This window comes from Bubalus kerabau, chromosome 4 (assembly GCF_029407905.1).
Source record: "Bubalus kerabau isolate K-KA32 ecotype Philippines breed swamp buffalo chromosome 4, PCC_UOA_SB_1v2, whole genome shotgun sequence".
In the NCBI taxonomy this organism is placed as follows: domain Eukaryota; kingdom Metazoa; phylum Chordata; class Mammalia; order Artiodactyla; family Bovidae; genus Bubalus; species Bubalus kerabau.
Window position 1 is genome coordinate 103,253,921 of NC_073627.1, and position 21,995 is coordinate 103,275,915.

Consider the following 21,995-nt stretch of genomic DNA (forward strand, 5'->3'; position numbering starts at 1 on the left):
CAGAGTGGGAGGGGCCGAAACAGAAGCCAACATAACCACTACTTTCCAATGTCCACACCAAGAATACTGCCTTGAAAAAAGGTGCTCATGTAAAATCTCTAACACATGCTTGATAAAAGATGCTCAATAAATACTATCTCTCTTTTGTCCACTAAGCTCATTCCCTAGCATTAGAGAGCTATTTCAACAAATTTATACCAAGAAGCTTCTATGGATTGCTGAGTACTAATCTAAAAGATAAAATACTGGTTAAATCTACTAAATATAATGATCTAGCTAAAATAATAGAAAAAATGAAAAAATACACCAAACAGTAGGAAAAAAAAATTGACCACTAAGATGTTTTCTCTACTCAAATTCTTCCTCTCTTTTTGAATAGGTGTCTATCTCCACATTAGCAGCCACAACTTAGTAAATGATAAAGGAAATAAATTTCTCAAATGTCTTTGACAGGAGAGGATATTAAGACAAAAATGATGTACCTTGTATAAGACTGTGTATTAGAGGCGCCTTGCTTTTTACAACTTATTAATACATAAAGTACAAGGAATTCTGGAGCTCCAATACTGCATACATGGAACAAACACTATAATCTAGGTTTATTGAAGTAATTTGCTTAAAAAAAATCAGTGCATGCCATCTTTCTCAGCTCTGCTGCCTTTCGTTATTCAGGTGTCTCTTCCACTGACACGTGCCTAGTTAACTCAGGTGTGAGGAGACAGTCAGTGACTGTACTTTGCAGGAAGTATAAAATTTGTGAGTAGTTCATTGTTTGCTTTGAATAAGAAATGCTTCCAAAGCTCCCAGTTTCAAAACCATTTTTACCATTTATTGTGTTCTCTGTCTTTTCCTTACAAACATCTGTTCAACATGCATGTAAGTGGGTTAGGAATACATCCAATGGAACCTTCGGAAATAGAGCCCAGAAAGAGGCCACAGTGGATCATGGCAAAGGATGGTCAAGTATCACAACACTACTGACATTATCACATGTGCACATACACAAGCACACATGAATAAAACCTCATACTTGCAAGAAAGCAGGTACCAGTCAAAAAATATATGTTTGACAAAAATACTGAAAACTCTATACTAAAATTTAGGTTAAAATAACAGGGACCAGAGATGGGGGTGGGGGTGGGGGGCTAGCAGTGCATCTCCTATAACATGCTCCTTTCTACTTCAAGAATTTGAAAGCTGGACTCCTTGGTGGTCCATTTGTTAAGAACCCACCTGTGGATGCAGGGGACAAGGGTTCAACCCCTGGTCCAGGAAGATTCCACGTGCCCCAGAGCAACGAGGCCCGGATGCACAAGTACTGAGCTCACACGCTACAGCTACTGCAGCCCATGCACCTTCAAGCCTACGCGGCAATGAAGATCCAGTACAGCCATAAGTAAATAATAATCAAGAATTTGAAAGCTACCTATTTTCCCCAATATTATCATTCTAACCACAGAGTATGTTTATTGTCCAATGGAAAAGTGCATTATAATAAATCAGATGAAATTTTTGCACCATTATCCAGAGTGATTCTATACCCAAAGATCAACAACACTGAATAAGCTAGTGTATTTAAAATAATTTATGACATTAAGGAGAAGTAGAATTTACTTTAAAATGGTCCTTTTGGATGCAAAAAGCAAATAATGGAAGATGCAAAAAAAAAAAAAAAAAGTAAAACTGCAGTACTGAAGTAACTGTAGGTTTATACTTCACTTCACCTAAACTGGTCAAGCATCCTCTACTCTCAGCAACGCCTGTGATGGGTTGCCAAGTTAGCCAGGACTTCATCTCACGAGTTTTTTCACTGCTATGATTCAGCAGTTGCCTGTTACCAAACAATCCCAGCATTGTCGAGAACACAGACAAACTACACTTCTGACTCTGGGGAGTGTATCCCCTGGCATTCACAGCTTACACAAAGAGAGATACTCGAGTGAAGTTCAATTTTTTTACACTTGAAAAAGGAAAGAACATTTAATGCAATAAGGGTAATTACAATACTCTTAACCAAAGTTCACAGAGTCTATGGATTCCCTCGAGTTAGTTGTCAAACATTTTTGGGAGGAATCCATACGTGGAGTCTAATTAAGAATAATGGATAAGTATTAGCTACCAGGAATGTATTTCAGAAATCCAGTGTTCACAGTGCTTCCACCTAGAGAATTTTGCAAAGGCAATTTATGAACACTAAAATATTTTCCTCATAGAGAAAGCCCACCACATGTAATGCTGTAAATTATATGATTTCCCCCCTACCCTTTACAAAGTACACCAAGTTCTGAAGTGATCTATAGGGAAGAGTAGTTTCTAAATCATCTCAAAGTCAAATATTTTCTCTTTCATCATCATTTATGAAACACATTAGTAACATAAACCTGACTGAATCAAACACTTCAGAGTTAAGAGGAATGAGGTCCTGATTAAACACCTGTATCTCTTTAACAGCAACTTCAATATAATCATCAGTAACCACAGAGCTCTGGAATATTAAAAAGGGAATATATGATCCCAAGCAAAGGTTCAAATGAACACCTCTAGCGCCACTTGAGGTTTGGGGTGTGGAATTCAACGAACAGTAGACTATGGGCTGAAAACATATTTACATTCCAGCACCTGTCACTCATTAACTGAATATTTGGGCAAAAAACTGAACCTCTCTGAACTTGGGCTTCCTATTCTTGAAGTGAGGATAGCATTACTCATGTGGCCCAGTTCACAAAGGAATGGAGCAGCAACAGCAGCAGTGGAAGTAATAAAAAAGAGAAAGCAGTAATACAACTTTCATTTTCTGAGGGCTTACAGTGTGAGGTGAACTGAAAACCACACGATAAGGTGGGCACGCCATTGTAGACAAGGAAGCCGAGGCTCAGAGAGAAGAACGCACACACGGCTGTACATGTGCTCCTGGCAGAATATAAGTGTGGACGGCAACAACTCTGACTCCAGAGGCTGTGACCTGGTTCACATCTCAAAATGTATCCTCATGAGTCGTCTGATGAGGTAATGTTAGTGACTGCACTGTAAATGGCAAAGTGCCAGTAACGCAATGTGTTATTAGTGTAATTTTTTTAAAGTTGCTAAAGTGGGTTTTCTGCTGAGTACATGTACTATTCTTAGCAAGAGCGCATCAACTCAAGAAATTAAGGAAAAAACACGAATGAATATGTAACTTGAGGCCTACGACAATGGAAAATAACTTTAAATTAGACGTGACAGTTTGTGATGTCATTTTCTACATTTGCACATTCACATGCATCCACACAAAGACCCAACCCACAAACATCAAGTATTTCTCAAGACACCAGAAGAAGCTGCTGGAATCAAAAAGCCGAGAGATGTGTTGTATAGGAGTCATGGCTCCCCAGCCCATGGTAGTGACCTCGCAGGCTGCTCATCGGAGGTAATTAGAGACATGGGACAAGCATGTGAGGCTGCAAATGGTCTGTGGCCAAGCTTCCTGGGACCTTCAGCACATGAGTGAAACTGAGGGTCAATAGGATGCTTCAGCCTCTTCACTGAAAGCCACAGACAATGATGGTGATCAGAAAAGCTAACCAAGGCACAGCAACCATCTCTGCACTGTCTGAATTATTCTAAGCCTTTGAAACAGAGGAAAGAGTCCATTCACCAAGGACAGGTAAACTGAATTACAGTTGAATTCACATGTTAGTTTGTTGCAAACATTCTTTTCCTAGAAACAGGTTCAATCCTGAGTGAAATGGAAAAGGCAGAAAATGCTGATGTGTGTACTTCTCTTCTCCTTTTCTGAGCTTGTCCTTACTCCTCCCGGTGCCTCTGTGCTGCCTCTAGCTTATCCCGTCTCAAGCAGCATGTCCTTAAATGTTTGGGACCACCCTCTCCCTCCCCTTACTGTGTTACTGCTCTTTGTTTTTTTCTAGAAGAGAGGAAATAAACCCCCAAGACCAGAGTGTACAGGTGTCTGGATTAAACACTGCAGGATCTCAGGAGATGTTTTCACATCAGTCTCTTCCCAGAAATGCTCTCCCCCTCATTCTGGATATGTGCAGTGCATAATCTGTACAACCATACTCAGCAGCCCTGTATACAGACCCCAAACCAGAACAGCCACAAAGAGTTTTATCCATTCATCTGTTCATTCACTCATTCAACTCATAAATATGTGCTGCATCTAGCATGTGCCAGACACTAATGGGTCTTGGACAAATACTAGTAAATAATAACGTATAATCCCTGTTCTCAAGAGACATACACTCTAGACACATCATCAATGAGTAACATTACAGAGTAGAGCATGCTACACTTGGGGGATATACAGGAGGGGATTCACATGCAGTCTTGGCATCAGCAAAGGGAGAGCAGGCCTTACCACGTTTGGGTTGATCTTATGTCGGAAGCACGTGATATTCACCACATATGGCCAATCATCAGGCTCCATCAGCACCCCAGCAGCATGAGCACATGTGACGTGGAAGGAGGCCGGGCAACGCCCGTAGGAACACTGGATGCAGGCTCCAGAGACCTTCTTAACCCGGTGTCTGCAGAACATGCATTTCTGGAGGATTAAAACAAAGAAGACTGTCAATTCAAACTCTGTTAACTCAGCGAATTTACACATTTCACAGCATAACTTTTAGAGAGGAAGAACACTGATAATATTAGCAAGGCCTGATCTGCAGGGGCCCTAGTGGTGAGATTGACTGCGGCAATACGAGCCACATACCTTCAAGGAAACATGCCGATATGGCCACATCCTACAAGACATATGCTGAAACACTCCTTGTGGTTAGGAAAGCCAAGCCCTTCTGCACATGCTTCTCCATGCTTAGAGCTGAGGGAAAGGCCCCCTGGTTGCTCCTGTAAGTCATCCATGAACACTGAAGCTATTTCTCTTTTACCGCCTGCATGGCGGGCTTTTCTGTACATCAAACAGGCACATATTCTCCTAAATTAGATGAGGTCTTCAAAAATACCCAAATGGCACACAGATGGGCTAAGGTTTCTATTTATAAGGAAATGTAAAGTGTTAAATGGGCCAATGTGGAAACTATGGCTCAAGTGTTTAATAATCCAAATCTGAACCCTTCATGACTGAAACAAAAATATGCCTCCCAAAGTGAGAAAATTGAAAATCACCCCAAAGGGCATAATTTTGTTGAATATCTATAGCTGACTATGCCTGGGAAAGAAAGAATGGAAATAAAAACAGCAATAATAATTACCACAATCTGAAAATTAAATTGCATACAATTAGCCCTGAACGTTATCAGTACATTTGTTATGAGAGATGGAATAAAATCAAATAGCTTCACTAAATGCAAGATTTGTGAACTAATACTTGACAATTAGGAAAAAAGAGTTGTAGAACAATGTAGGATCAGGTTCAGAAAGCAAAAGAAACAGAATGATCAAAAAGCTCAACTTTTCTTTTATAGGTACATTTTCCTTCCTGAGATAAAAAAAGATACTTGCACTCAATGCCCTTAGAGGACTGTGATATTTTATCACCGACTTGCACCCAACAGTGTGCGGTAAACTTCTAACTCTTCTTCGCCCTCACATCTGATCAGCATCTTCAGTCTTATAGATTCTGCACCTTAATCTTATTCTGATTTTACTCTACTCATCTACACCAACTGCCACAATCTTGGTCCATGGTGTCTTGCCCAGTGTAATAATGGCCTCCAAATGGATCTCTTCTTTTATTTCATGTCATTCTGATTTATCTTCCCAAAGAACTAAAATAAGACCCATTATAATGTGAATAAAAGCATTATTTAACATCTTGGTATCTCTTTGGCAAATTCTTGGTATTAGGTTCAGTATATTCCTGGTAATTCTTAGTATTCTGGTATCTTTTTTCTCAACTCCAACCACTCAAAATATGATGACAGGTAAAGCAGCAAGACCTCATATCAGAAACCCCAGGCATAATCAGATAATCTTTTAAGAGCCTAAGCATAGCACAGTGAGGTCAGTGTTTGAATAAACTCAGATATTGACAGATGTATGAAAGGAGAAATTATTTCCTATTTTACTAATTAGATAGAATCAAGAATAAGGAAGAGTATTATGACTTAGCTAATTAATGAATTGATCACTCCAAGCTTCTCAGCCTCTTCTACAGTTAACTTCCTGAATAAACAGCAACTCCAGAAAGAAGGAAGGAGACAGACAGTATACATTTAAGCTCAGTAATAACTCAATCCTTGGAATTTTGTAAGGGAAATGCCTCCTTTTCCAGGAAGACCGCATGGGGCGATTTCTAAGGATAGATCCATGATCCTTAGAAAGTCACCCCAACTGCAGACTATTGTAATACCATGCTTTAGAGGATGTTTATTTCATGGAGTTGGGAAGTTTGACCTAAACATTAACGAAGTTCTTGCAGAGACAGAGAATTCTGCAAAACTTGGTAGAGGAGCCATTTTGTATGTTGTAGAACAGCTACATAGTACTTCCGAACCCCAGTTTCACTTTTGTTGTTGTTCAGTCACTCGGTGGTGTCCGACTGTTTGTGACCCCATGGACTGCAGCACTCCAGGCTTCCCTGTCCATCACCATCTCCTGGAGCTTGCTCAAATTCATGCCCATTGAGTTGGCAATGCCATCCAACCATCTTGTCCTCTGTTGTCCCCTTCACCTCCTGTCCTCAGTCTTTCCCAGCATCAGGGTCTTTTCTAATGAGTCAGTTCTTTGCATCAGGTGGCCAAAGTATTGGAACTTCAGCTTCAGCATCAGTCCTTCCAATGAATATTCAGGATTGATATCCTTTAGGATTGACTGGTTTGATCTCCTTGCAGTCCAAGGAGTCTTCTCCAACATCACAGTTTCATTGCTTGCTACTAAACCAACTGTGCTTCACCCTGGCTGAAGCATCTGTAGCAATTTGACACCTACACTGCTGGGCTATGTAATTTAACTCAATAGGGTAAAGATAAGGACACATAAGACACTTCCTAGAATGTTGCAAATTAGAATAAAATTAAGTACTATGAAAGAAGTAGATATAAAATGCTATATGGAATTAGAATGACCAGTGCAACGAGGGTATGCTTGGGGGCAACAGAGGAAGAAGGCTTTAAAGAAATGCAACACTGACTAGATCAAGATAGCAGACTTAGCCCCTGCTATAAACTCTCCAGTCCCAAACCCTAAACAAATAAAGAGATATGAAAAAGAATGAAACCACAACAGCACTAACTAACAAAAAATGAAGCACTTAATTCCAGGGACAAGAGCCTCAGTAAAAACTATTCCTAGGTATCTCTGTGGAGGCAGTTCTGGCAAGGCCAATACCAAGAGTAAAAGCAAATAATTAAAATTTATTAAAAATTTAAATAATTAAAATCTTTCCCAATGGGTTAAAAAAAAAAAAAACAAAAAAAAACAAGTGACCCACTGCCAAGCAAGCTCCATGGTCCACCCTGCCCCAACTAATCACCAGCAGGAGAAGTAAATCAATCTGATCTGAACCCGAGTACTGTGAGCTGAGCTATCATTCACCACTAGGACAAGTGGATTCTCATTTGGGCTAATAGAAAAAAAAGTGCACCCAAGTATGCAACCAGAATACAATCATATACTTTAAAAATCACAAACACTTGAAGGAAAACAATGCCATGAACAAGAAGTGCTATACTTACAGAAAAGTTGGTCTAAGGAATCAGGTAATGGGAAACAGTTTAGTTAAGAGAGATATAGACATACTATGATAGAGATTCCAAACTATATTGCATCAACTAAACAAAAACAGTAATAAGTTACAGTTCTAAAATTAAAAATATTATTGTTAAAAAAAACAAGATGTGTCGAATTCTGGAATGGATTCCAATGAAGATCAAATTAGCAACTGAAAGATGGAGCCCAGAGATTGTACAGAACACAGAAGAAAAGATCAAAAAGAAGGAAAATGAAACACAAAGGCTAAGGAGTATGGAAAAGAGATCCAGATGTTCTATTGTCTCTCTAAGAGGCATTCTAGATGAAAAGAAAAAGAGAAAATAACAGAAAAAATCGTGACCTGAAAAAATACCCAACAAATAGGATTGATTTTTTTTTAAGTTTTATTTTATTTTTAAACTTTACAAAAATGTATTAGTTTTGCCAAATATCGAAATGAATCCGCCACAGGTATACATGTGTTCCCCATCCTAAACCCTCTTCCCTCCTCCCTCCCCATACCATCCCCCTGGGTCATCCCAGTGCACCAGCCCCAAGCTTCCAGTATCGTGCATCGAACCTGGACTGGCAACTCGTCTCATACACGATATTATACATGTTCAATGCCATTTTCCCAAATCTTCCCACCCTCTCCCTCTCCAACAGCCCATAAGACTGTTCTATACATCTGTGTCTCTTTTGCTGTCTCGTACACAGGGTTATCGTTACCATCTTTCTAAATTCCATATATATGCATTAGTATACTGTATTGGTGTTTTTCTTGCTGGCTTATTTCACTCTGTATAATAGGCTCCAGTTTCATCCACCTCATTAGAACTGATTCAAATGTATTCTTTTTAATGGCTGAGTAATACTCCATTGTGTATATATACCACAGCTTTCTTATCCATTCATCTGCTGATGGACATCTAGGTTGCTTCCATGTCCTGGCTATTATAAACAGTGCTGCGATGAACATTGGGGTACACGTGTCTCTTTCCCTTCTGGTTTCCTCAGTGTGTATGCCTAGCAGTGGGATTGCTGGATCATAAGGCAGTTCTATTTCCAGTTTTTTAAGGAATCTCCACACTGTTCTCCATAGTGGCTGTACTAGTTTGCATTCCCACCAACAGTGGAAGAGGGTTCCCTTTTCTCCACACCCTCTCCAGCATTTATTACTTGTAGACTTTTGGATCGCAGCCATTCTGACTGGTGTGAAATGGTACCTCATAGTGGTTTTGATTTGCATTTCTCTGATAATGAGTGATGTTGAGCATCTTTTCATGTGTTTGCTAGCCATCTGTATGTCTTCTTTGGAGAAATGTCTATTTAGTTCTTTGGCCCATTTTTTGATTGGGTCATTTATTTTTCTGGAGTTGAGCTGTATGAGTTGCTTGTGTATTTTTGAGATTAGTTGTTTGTCAGTTGCTTCATTTGCTATTATTTTCTCCCATTCTGAAGGCTACCTTTTCACCTTGCTAATAGTTTCCTTTGATGTGCAGAAACTGTTAAGTTTAATTAGGTACCATTTGTTTATTTTTGCTTTTATTTCCAATATTCTGGGAGGTGGGTCATAGAGGATCCCCTGCTGTGATGTATGTCAGAGAGTGTTTTGCCTATGTTCTCCTCTAGCAGTTTTATAGTTTCTGGTCTTACGTTGAGATCTTTAATCCATTTTGAGTTTATTTTTGTGTATGGTGTTAGAAAGTGTTCTAGTTTCATTCTTTTACAAGTGGTTGATCAGAGTTCCCAGCACCACTTGTTAAAGAGATTGTCTTTAATCCATTGTATATTCTTGCCTCCTTTGTCAAAGATAAGGTGTCCATATGTGCGTGGATTTATCTCTGGGCTTTCTATTTTGTTCCATTGATCTATATTTCTGTCTTTGTGCCAGTACCATACTGTCTTGATAACTGTGGCTTTGTAATAGAGCCTGAAGTCAGGCAGGTTGATTCCTCCAGTTCCATTCTTCTTTCTCAAGATCGCTTTGGCTATTCGAACTTTTTTGTATTTCCATACAAATTGTGAAATTATTTGTTCTAGCTCTGTGAAGAATACTGTTGGTAGCTTGATAGGGATTGCATTGAATCTATAAATTGCTTTGGGTAGTATACTCATTTTCACTATATTGATTCTTCCAATCCATGAACATGGTATATTTCTCCATCTATTAGTGTCCTCTTTGATTTCTTTCACCAGTGTTTTATAGTTTTCTATATATAGGTCTTTAGTTTCTTTAGGTAGATATATTCCTAAGTATTTTATTCTTTCCGTTGCAATGGTGAATGGAATTGTTTCCTTAATTTCTCTTTCTGTTTTCTCATTATTAGTGTATAGGAATACAAGGGATTTCTGTGTGTTGATTTTATATCCTGCAACTTTACTATAGTCATTGATTAGTTCTAGTAATTTTCTGGTGGAGTCTTTAGGGTTTTCTATGTAGAGGATCATGTCATCTGCAAATAGTGAGAGTTTTACTTCTTCTTTTCCAATTTGGATTCCTTTTATTTCTTTTTCTGCTCTGATTGCTGTGGCCAAAACTTCCAAAACTATGTTGAATAGTAATGGTGAAAGTGGGCACCCTTGTCTTGTTCCTGACTTTAGAGGAAATGCTTTCAATATTTCACCATTGAGGATAATGTTTGCTGTGGGTTTGTCATATATAGCTTTTATTATGTTGAGGTATGTTCCTTTTATTCCTGCTTTCTGGAGAGTTTTTATCATAAATGGATGTTGAATTTTGTCAAAGGCTTTCTCTGCATTGATTGCAATAATCATATGGTTTTTATTTTTCAATTTGTTAATGTGGTGTATTACATTGATTGATTTGCGGATATTGAAGAATCCTTGCATCAGGAGGGAATGGTAAGACATACTTAAAATGATGAAAGAAAATAACCTACAGCCCAGATTATTGTACCCAGCAAGGATCTCATTCAAATATGAAGGAGAAATCAAAAGCTTTACAGACAAGCAAAAGCTGAAAGAATTCTGCACCATCAAACCAGCTCTCCAACAAATACTAAAGGATATTCTCTAGACAGGAAACACAAAAACGGTGTATAAATTCGAACCCAAAACAATAAAGTAAATGGCAATGGGATCATACTTATCAGTAATTACCTTAAACGTAAATGGGTTGAATGCCCCAACCAAAAGACAAAGACTGGCTGAATGGATACAAAAACAAGACCCCTACATATGTTGTCTACAAGAGACCCACCTCAAAACAGGGGACACATACAGACTGAAAGTGAAGGGCTGGAAAAAGATTTTCCATGCAAATAGGGACCAAAAGAAAGCAGGAGTAGCAATACTTATATCAGATAAAATAGACTTTAAAACAAAGGCTGTGAAAAGACACAAAGATGGTCACTACATAATGATCAAAGGATCAATCCAAAAAGAAGATATAACAATTATAAATATATATGCACCCAACACGGGAGCACCGCAATATGTAAGACAAACGCTAACAAGTATGAAAGGAGAAATTAACAATAACACAATAATAGTGGGAGACTTGAATACCCCACTCACACCTATGGATAGATCAACTAAACAGAAAATTAACAAGGAAACACAAACTTTAAACGATACAATAGACCAGTTAGACCTAATTGATATCTATAGGACATTTCATCCCAAAACAATGAATTTCACCTTTTTCTCAAGCACACATGGAACCTTCTCCAGGATAGATCACATCCTGGGCCATAAATCTAGCCTTGGTACATTCAAAAAAATAGAAATCATTCCAAGCATCTTTTCTGACCACAATGCAGTAAGATTAGATCTCAATTACAGGAGAAAAACTATTAAAAATTCCAACATATGGAGGCTGAACAACATGCTGCTGAATAACCAACAAATCACAGAAGAAATCAAAAAAGACATCAAAATTTGCATAGAAACTAATGAAAATGAAAACACAACAACCCAAAACCTATGGGACACTTTAAAAGCAGTCCTAAGGGGAAAGTTCATAGCCATACAGGCATACCTCAAGAAACAAGAAAAAAGTCAAATAAATAACCTAACCCTACACCTAAAGCAACTAGAAAAGGAAGAAATGAAGAACCCCAGGGTTAGTAGAAGGACAGAAATCTTAAAAATTAGGGCATAGATAAATGCAAAAGAAACAAAAGAGACCATAGCAAAAATCAACAAAGCCAAAAGCTGGTTCTTTGAAAGGATAAATAAAATTGACAAACCATTAGCCAGACTCATCAAGAAACAAAGGGAGAAAAATCAAATCAATAAAATTAGAAATGAAAATGGAGAGATCACAACAGACAACACAGAAATACAAAGGATCATAAGAGACTACTATCAACAATTATATGCCAATAAAATGGACAACGTGGAAGAAATGGACAAATTCTTAGAAAAGTACAACTTTCCAAAACTCGACCAGGAAGAAATAGAAAATCTTAACAGACCCATCACAAGCACAGAAATTGAAACTGTAATCAGAAATCTTCCAGCAAACAAAAGCCCAGGTCCAGATGGCTTCACAGCTGAATTCTACCAAAAATTTAGAGAAGAGCTAACACCTATCCTGCTCAAACTCTTCCAGAAAATTTCAGAGGAAGGTAAACTTCCAAACTCATTCTATGAGGCCACCATCACCCTAATACCAAAACCTGACAAAGATGCCACAAAAAAAGAAAACTACAGGCCAATATCACTGATGAACATAGATGCAAAAATCCTTAACAAAATTCTAGCAATCAGAATCCAACAACACATGAAAAAGATCATACACCATGACCAAGTGGGCTTTATCCCAGGGATGCAAGGATTGATTTTTTTAAATAACCTAAACACATCTTAGATTTCCAAATAAATAGAGAAAATTCTCAAATCTTCCAAAGAATAAAAGAGAAAAATCAGATTACCATCAGATCTCTAGTCTGCAACAGTGAGTGCTGAAAGACAATGAAACAATGTTTTCTAATTTATAGAGGAAAATTAAATTAGGTCTACATCCAGCCTAATTTTCTTTCAAACATTAGGGCAAACAGATTTTTTTCCCCCACAGTCAAGGATCACAAGTATGCAAGAAGAACTAAAGATTAACCAAGAAGCTAAATATGTGGATAAATCTAAATGAATATGGACTTTATAAACAATAATAGTAATGCCCTCTGGGTTTGAAATACAAAGAGAATTTGAACAGATGACAATTGTAGCATGTATGGCAGAAGTGGTAAAAATGAAGTTAAATAAACATTTAATGTTCTAATGTTCTTGAATTGACTGGAAAAAGGTTAAAAGAGCCAAAAGTGGGGGGGGGGGGGCGGACAGAATAAGGAAAAATAATAAATTCAAACAAAGACATGAAAAAGAAAGAAACAGAAACACAGAATGGGTGGAAGCAAAGGAAAAGAACACACTGGAAATTCGCAGAACTAAACCCAATCATTCAGTATGTTAAGTGTAAACAGACTAAATTTTATTTTATAGACTAGGGTAGTGAACTTTTTCTTAAAGTGCCAGATAAACATTTTAGGCTTGTGTGCCAGTGTCAGCTGCAACTACTCAACTCTGCACTGTGTACTTGAACTGAACAATATGGGGATTAGGGACACCAACCCAACCTCTGCACAGTCAAAAATCAAGTAACTTTTGACTCACCCAAAACTGAACTAATAATAACTTACTGAAGCCTTAATGATAACGTAAATAATTGATTAACACCTATCTGGTATGTTATAGCTTTCTGCTGCTGAGTCGCTTCAGTCGTGTCTGACTCTGTGCGACCCCATAGATGGCAGCCCACCAGGCTTCCCCATCCCGGGGATTCTCCAGGCAAGAACACTGGAGTGGGTTGCCATTTCCTCCTCCAATGCATGAAAGTGAAAAGTGAAAGTGAAGTTGCTCAGTCGTGTCCGACTCTAGCGACCCCATGGACTGCAGCCTACCAGGCTCCTCTGTCCATGGGATTTTCCAGGCAAGAGTACTGGAGTAGGGTGCCATTGCCTTCTCCATTATAAGTTTATATATTCTTAAAATAAACTAGAGAAAACATTATTAAAATACTCATAAAGAAAACAAAATATGTTTACAGTACTGTACTCTATCCATACTTAAGATTATGTCATCTGTTAATAAGAGGAATTGTTTGTTAATATCTACACCAAATTGTCTCCTATGATATGAAACACTGTAGATGTTAATCGTATCACTAACACTAGGCATCAAAAATTAAAACACAATGTTTAAAAAATTCATATTTATTTACAAGTATAATGATTCATGCATTAATAATGAAGAAGCAGTAATATGATTGCTTTATGACACCCTAGTGTAATGGGTGGGGTTTGTGTTTGGTCTGTGTTTGTGTAACACATGAAAAATTTTAACTTTTTATAATAGATTTCTGTATATTTAATGGTAATAAATGATAAAATTGACTAGTATCTACTAGTATCTGTGATAGTTTATGCATTCACGACATACCTAACATTTCCTTAATTTTTTCCCATATTTTTAAACTACGTGGTTCATCTGCAAGTTTTTTCAAATTGATGCAAATCTCCAAAAATTTTTACAATACATGTACTGAAAAAAAAATCCACAGATACATGGACTACACAGTTCAAACCCATGTTGTTCAAGGGTCAGCTGCAGTGTAAAAGCAGACACAGATAATCCACAAATGATGGGCATGGTCGTGCTGCGGTTCATGGGGTCACAAAGAATAGGACACGACTGAGCAACTGAACTGAACTGATGGGCATGGTCGTGTTCCAATAAAATTTTATTTACAACAAGCACAGGCCCTAGTGTCTGACCCCTGCAATAGGCCACAGGCACATATTTGAAGTGAGCTGTGAAATGACAGAATTATTTGATTCCCTGGTGGCTCAGACGGTAAAGCGTCTTCCCGCAATGCGGGACACCCGGGTTCGATCCCCGGGTCGGGAAGATCCCCTGGAGAAGGAAATGGCAACCCACTCCAGTATTCTTGCCTAGAAAATCCCATGGATGGAGGAGCCTGGTGGGCTACAGTCCATGGGGTCGCAGAGAGTTGGACACGACTGAGCAACTTCATGGATCTAACAGCAAGGTGGATAAAGAACAGACTGGTGGAGAAAGATACTGTTATGAAACCACAGGATGATAAGGACTTGGACTATAGGCAAGTGGCTATTAAGAGGAAGCTAAATGTTAAGTGTTTTTACTCTTATCCTTTGTTGACAGAGATTCTATATCCTCCTTTAAACAGAGCTACTCACACAAGGCCAGGGCTGGACACTGTCTGCTGTGGGAAAGAACTTCTCTATCATCTGCTTAAGTCTTGAAATAGAAGAAGATTGAGGTGACACCAATCTCTAGAGGGATGGGGATTGAAGAGAACTTGTGAACAGTAAGATTGCTGGGCACTTAAAAGCACAGAAGGTTTGGAAAGACAGGGCCATTCTTCCTGCAGTTCCTCTTTGAGGTGGCAGTGACCCACTGGGAAAGGAATGAGGAGCCAATTTCTGGAAAACAATTAATAAGAGGTTTGAGAAATTCAATGATGCAGCCTAGAGGGCCATCGCTTGGGGTGCTCCTGAACAAGCGGAGGAGGTGTTGATGTCCAAGGGAGACCAACACAGCATAGCAGGAAAGTGCTGACACAGAGGACCCTACAGATTGACAACGATAAGGTGTTATCCGCCTTTACGGTTTTCTAGAAGGGATGCCTGGGGCATAAGAGCTGCTCAATGTTTGTTGAATTCAACTAAATCTAAGCAAGTACACTTTGATCAAGTTATAAACTCGCTCACCTGTTTCCTCATCAGCGAAAAAAGATTCTACACATAACTATGCCACCAGAGATGTCAGAGGACTTCAGAATCACTGAGAGGCCTGCCTAAAACACAGATCATGGGCCCCACCCTCAGAGTTTCAGTGTGTCTGGGCTGGGGGTACTGAATTTGCATTTCTGACACGTTGCCACTGATACTGATGCTGCTGACCCAGGGATCACACACTGCGTTGGAGGGTTAAAGGGTTAAGGGGTGCCGATTATTCTGAGAGCCTCTAGTATAAGGAAATTCAGGAGGTACAATATTTTTTCATCTATTCTGCTGTGTCAAGGGCTGAGAGAATCCTCAGGCGAGTATGATTTATAGAGGACTGTACTTGGGGGACAGGATTTCCATACTTATTCCAATGGCATAGGCTATTAAGGCTCCTAATGGGTTGAGGAATTAATGAAGTATCTGGCAATGAGGCTTTGTGTATCATTAGATTCTTAGCGTGCACATCCTGGCAAAGGGCATCAAAAAATGATGAGCTGTAAAGGAGTTAGAGGTTCAAAGCACATCCTCTTCCCTTTTCTTTTTTAATCTGATTTGTAATATGATTTCATTGTTGTTTTGTCAACTTTGTGATCCTTTTGCTTCCATAAATAAGCCTCCAAAAGAGGCACAAGTACTTTTAATTAGTATTTCCTAATCAGGCAAGTAACAAGCTGATATTACCTAATTTCTTTTTTCTTTTCCTTTCCAAAGATACTTTTGCCAGGTAACTCCATGGCAAGCTAACATTTCCAGTCCCAACAGGGAATCAAGTTGGACTCAATGGATATCACTATTGTCACAGGCAAGTCAGAGGACTGAGGTTGAAACTTTGATTGTACTCCACATCCTTACATATATATTTTAAAACAGAAACTTTCTTTTCTTTTTATTCTACCTGTAAAATGTATGGTCTGCTCATTAGTACTCATTAAGTCAATCACTCATGAGCCAATAATGGCCAGCACTGGGGGAACACTGTATAATGAAGCCTAAGATCTACAGCAAGGAGCTTGCAACCCAGGGAAGGAGACAGACAAGTAAAGAACTCAAGCAGAAGGAAAAGCAGAATGTAAGAACTGCCATATGAAAGCAAGATTCAGAAGGGGCAGAGAGAGGAGTAGATTGTTACTGAGAGAAATCAGTTTACCCAGAGAACTAAAGAGTGGTTGGGGAAGGAAGGAGTGGGGAAGGTTGAAAACTGAGGTCTCCATAATGAACTCACACTGCAGGCATGGGCCACTATAGTGAGGGGCAGCAATTCATATGCAGTCTCACGCCACTTAGGCCAGACAGAATTGTTCTGCTTTCAGCAGTCTAAGGATGTTATTAATACAATGGCAGACATCATGAAATGATACAGTAAAACTCAATTCTGAATACTCGTGCATCAGCTCATAACATGGCGACTACTCTGCCTCTCCACAACCCCATCAAGAAAAGTTATTTCTACTCTTCAAGTTTAGAACATTAAAATAAATGGCTCACAATTTGTCAAGTGTGTTGAATTAAATCCTTATTTATGATATGTATCAGAAGCCATTTATCTCATTGCTTTTAGTTTGTTGAGATTCACCCCACAAAAAGTGAGATGCTAAGAAAAAGGCAAGAGCAGGCAAGAGGGGAAAGGACAGAGGGTGAGTTCGCCAGGCCAAGAAATGGAGCTAAGAAAAGCAGGCAGAGGTGGCGGGGATCAGACAGAGGCTACACTCACTGAAAATAAGCAAGGGAGGCATTGTTGGCCCCAGGAAACATTAAATAAGAATCACAAAAGGATTCTACAACTGGAAAGGCCACAGCAGTTCAGATACAAACTGACAAATTAACAGATGACTCTTGAAAAGTATTATGTCAACAGCCCAGTCACACTTTTTTTTTTTTTTTTAATTTTGGATCAGCAGAAACACCAAAGATCACTAAACAGGAATCTTTCAGAAGCATCTTTTAATCCCAGTCCTAGAACACTGTACATAGTAAGTGCTCAATAAAGATCCACTGATTAAATGAAGGATTGTTTCCTTATTATACTGTAGTTGCTGTTGTTCAGGCACCCAGTCATGTCCAACTCTTTGTGACCCCATGGACTGCAGCACACCAGGCCTCCTTGTCCCTCACCATCTCCCAGAGTTTGCCCAAGTTCACATTCACTGCATTGGTGATGCCATCCAGCCATCTCATCCTCTGACATCCTCTTCTCTTTCTGCTCTCAATCTTTCCCAGCATCATGGACTTTTCCAATGAGCTGTCTGTTCGTATCAGATGACCAAAATATTGGAGCTTCAGCATCAGTCCTTCCAGTGAATATTCAGGGCTCAACTCCCGTAAGATTGACTGGTTTGATCTCCTTGCTGTCCAAGGGAGTCTCAGGAGTCTTCTGCAGCACCACAGTTTGAAGGCATCAATTCTTTGCGTTCTGCCTTCTTTATGGTCCAGTTCTCTCCAGTTCTCACAAACAAACGTGACCAGTGAGAAGATCATAGCCTTGACTATATGGACCTTTTCAACACACTAAGTTTGTCATCACTTTCTTGCCAAGAAGGATTCATCTTCTAATTTCATGTCTGCAGTCACCATCCGCAGTGATTTTAGAGCCCAAGTGAAAGAAATCTGTCACTACTTCTGTCACTTTTCCCCTTCTATTTGTCATGCAGTAATGGGGCCAGATGCCACGATCTTAGTTTTTTTTACTATTTGGCCTTAAGCTCTCCTCCCTCACCTTCATCAATAGGTTCTTTAGCTGATCTTTGCTTTCTGCCATTAGAGTGGTATCACCCACATATCTGAGGATGTTGATGTTTCTCCCGCCTATCTTGATTCCAGCTGGTAACTCATCTAGCTCGGCATTTCTCATGATGTGCTCAGTGTATAGGTTAAACAGACAGCCCTGTCATACTTTCTCATTATATATAACATGCCAGTTCATTCTTTTAGCTATCTCAATATCTATTAAACATCTTCCATATAAAAAGCATTTTGAAACATGCAAAAGGAGGTACATAAATGAAAAAAATGTGCTCTGAGTATTCAAGAAGCTTAATTTGGCATACAAAAAGAGCTGTGATAGAGTTCAGTTCAGTTCAGTCACTCAGTCATGTCCAACTCTTTGCGACCCCAGGGACCGCAGCAAGCCAGGCATCCCTGTCCATCACCAACTCCTGGAGTTTACTCAAACTCATGTCCATTGAGTCGGTGATGCCATCCAACTATCTCATCCTCTGTCGTCTCCTTCTCCTCCCACCATCAATCTTTCCCAGCATCAGGGTCTTTTCAAATGAGTCAGCTCTTCGCATCAGGTGGCCAAAGTATTGGAGTTGCAGCTTCAACATCAGTCCTTCCAATGAACACTCAGGATTGATCTTTCGGATGGACTGGTTGGCTCTCCCTGCCGTCCAAGGGATTCTCAAGAGTCTTCTCCAATGCCACAGTTCAAAAGCATCAATTCTTTGGTGCTCAGCTTTCTTTACAGTCCAACTCTCACATCCATACATGACTACTGGAAAAAACCATAGCCTTGACTAGATGGACCTTTGTTGGCAAAGTAATGTCTCTGCTTTTTAATATGCTGTTTTTCTAGGTTGGTCATAACGTTTCTTCCAAGGAGTAAGCATCTTTTAATTTCATGGCTGTAGTCAACATCTGCAGTGATTTTGGAGCCCCCAAAAATACAGTCAGCCACTGTTTCTACTGTTTCCCCATCTAAATACCATGAAGTGATGGGGCTGGATGCCATGATCTTTGTTTTCTGAATGCTGAGCTTTAAGCCGACTTTTTCACTCTCCTCTTTCACTCTTATCAACAGGCTCTTTAGTTCTTCTCTCTTTAGTGACAGAGTTATAGAACAAATTTATGGTTGCCAAAGGGAAGGATGGGAGAAAGGATAGTGAGTGAGTTTGGGATGGACATGTACACACTGCTATATTTAAAATGGATAACCAACAAGGACCTACTGTACAGCATAGGGAGCTCTATTCAATGTTAAGTGACATCTTGTATGGAAGGGGAGTCTGGGAGGAGAATGGATACATGTATATGTATGGCTGAGTCCCTTCACTGTTCACCTGAAACTATTACAGCAGTGTTAATTGGCTATATCCTAATACAAAATTAAAAGTTTTTTAAAAAGAAGTGGGCAAAAGTATTGCCATGGTCATCAAAATAAGCAAGATGAAGGAGACATGGAAGGAGACTGGAAGGAGACATGGCTGGACTAGCAGAACAAAGGAGAGGCCGGCATGTGCACCTGAGCAGTTACCTACCTGCACCCCTGCCCTTCACAACACTCTTACTAAGAAAAAGGTGTAATGGAGGAGGAACTTCACAGCCACAGAGGTACACAAACACAGGACAAGGGAGGAGGTACGATTCCACTTGGATGGCTCAGGCCAGGTGGCAGGATGCTCAGACAGCTGTGTGCACCACTCTCAACTGATGGCCACAAGTCACAAAGTCCAGGCACCACTGGATCAGTTCCTCAGCTTGACTCCTGGAAACTTGTAACAAAGTACAAAGTGGGTTTCTCCCAAGTGAGAAGTTCCCTGTAATGAATTTCAGAGGCTCAGTGCAATGCTCCTGCAGTAGGTCAGATGCTGTCTTGGAGGTGTGGAGGACGTGCTGCATGCTGGCTGAGCCTGCAGTGGCAGTGGAGACATGGTATCCCCCACATGGCTCTGAGAAACTGTCCAGTGGGTTTCAGAGAACTGGAGGAGTCAGCAAGAGCGGGTGGACTTTGAGCTCACCTTGAAAGACCAGCAGGTTTCAGCCAGTCCACATGCGGTGGGATGGAGAAGAGGGGAGGGTGTTCTAGACAAATGTCACAAAGCTAAGAGGCGAGGAGAATATGAAGCAAAACTGAGCTGAGAAGTGTGAGCACAGCTAAAGGACGACAGGCTGGAAAGGCACAATCTTGGAGGGTCTTGGACAGTACCCTGATATAAACTGCACTGTTACTTGCCAAGGTGAGAGAATGATTGTGGCTTAGTAGTGGAAGCTACTTTTTAGATGGAAAATAGGACTACTACTATTTTTTACAGTTCTCTTGTGGCTTTAGCAACCAAGCAAGTCTGCAGACCAGCCCACCCAGGAAGTCTGAACAACCCTGGGCATTAAGAATGCCTGTTGCCCAGGCATGACTCTTCATCCATCTTTCGCTTGTTGGGGATTGGACAAATCCTACTCGTCTTGTTATCAAAGGCCCCTGGCATGCACACAGACTAAATCTGGGGAGTGCCTTGACCAGACACCACACTCTCCTGTCTTCCCTATGTGGACAGTATTTCACAGTAATTAGAAGCACACACCAGCAAGTCAGACAGACCTGGTTTTGAATCTAGCTCAGCATAGGCACAAGGGCTAGTCACAAGAACGACAAAAATAACATGGCCCGAACAAACTGAAGTGGAGGGGTGAGAAGTCATGTCCCTGAAGGTCTCCTGCCCTTTTCCCACCACCCCTGCAGCAGAAAACAGAGCTTCCCCTCTGCACTTACTACCTGGGCGGTGCAGAAAAGCCAGACCTATAAGCAGCATTGCAAGTAAATTAAATATTAAAGGTAACATCACAATCTCATGTTGAAAGAGGCACTTCACTGATAGAACAAAGCAGCATTTGCTGAATCACAGAATAGGCAATGTTATTTATGCTGAGAAAAATCAATCACTTATCATTTCTACTTCTCTAACAGTCTGTTTGAGCTCATACTTCAAGTTTATTTCAGATTTAAAGGGCAAAGAGGGCATACAATTATAGCATATAAAGAGCTTTAGAACAAATCTTATTCTGAGTACTTATTGTCACTAAACATCTTTCAGCCGACGGGAGGGGAAAGCAAGCCTCCTAAACCACAAAATCAACATTGTGTAAGTACTTCCATATTTGCATTTCTATTTATTTTCATGTTAATATGAAAGAGCACCTGTTTCCTAGAGGAAATTTCATTATTTGAAATTATTGTTTACAAGAGATCAGACAGGAATTCTTACTCTCCTCAAATAAAGCATTTAATTGAACTCAAAATTACTGAATTATATCCTTTAAAAAAAAAGCACTGCTCTTTCTGGTACAACGGGGTCCTGCTTAGTCACTGATGTTTCCTCTCCACCCTATAAAAATCTACACAAATTTGTGAGGCTGCCTGTGACTTAGGAGAATCTTCATCCTGAATTAATGTTGGAAATGGTAATAAATTAATCATTTAATTCTCCGTGTTAAATCTAAAAAGAAAACACAAATTTCCTGTTTGATACAATTTAGGAAGGCTGGTTTTTACAAGCTTCCTGCTGTTTCAAGGACAGACAAAAAAAAAACTTTATTTATTATGAATATCAGATATGACTTGCTATTGGCATTATCAAACAAGGACTAGGACGTATTTTCTATTTATTTCTGGTCCTGAGCCTGAAGGCCTAAAGATATCTGACAGGAAAAAAATAAATAAATAAATAAACCCTAAATCAAAGATAAAGACTAATTATCCTTAGCAATATTTGTTTTGAGACAGTGTAAACATTCAACACTATGAAAGGTTGCAGGGTTGTTTTGTTCAAGGTTTTCGTGAGA

The 21,995-nt window shown here is 39.6% G+C and overlaps 1 protein-coding gene across 21 annotated transcripts in view; it reads right to left on the reverse strand.

Annotated features, from left to right (window-relative positions):
* KDM4C (lysine demethylase 4C) overlaps positions 1 to 21,995 on the reverse strand; it is a 405,440-nt gene that overhangs the window by 62,198 nt on the left and 321,247 nt on the right. For all 21 annotated transcript variants that reach the window (XR_008713536.1, XM_055578102.1, XM_055578093.1 and 18 more), the window contains one exon: positions 4,355 to 4,540. Coding sequence is in view for 20 of the 21 variants with exons in the window: in XM_055578102.1 (XP_055434077.1) it covers positions 4,355 to 4,540 (186 nt within the window). In the remaining variant the exon portion in view is untranslated. The remainder of the gene's footprint in view (positions 1 to 4,354; positions 4,541 to 21,995) is intronic.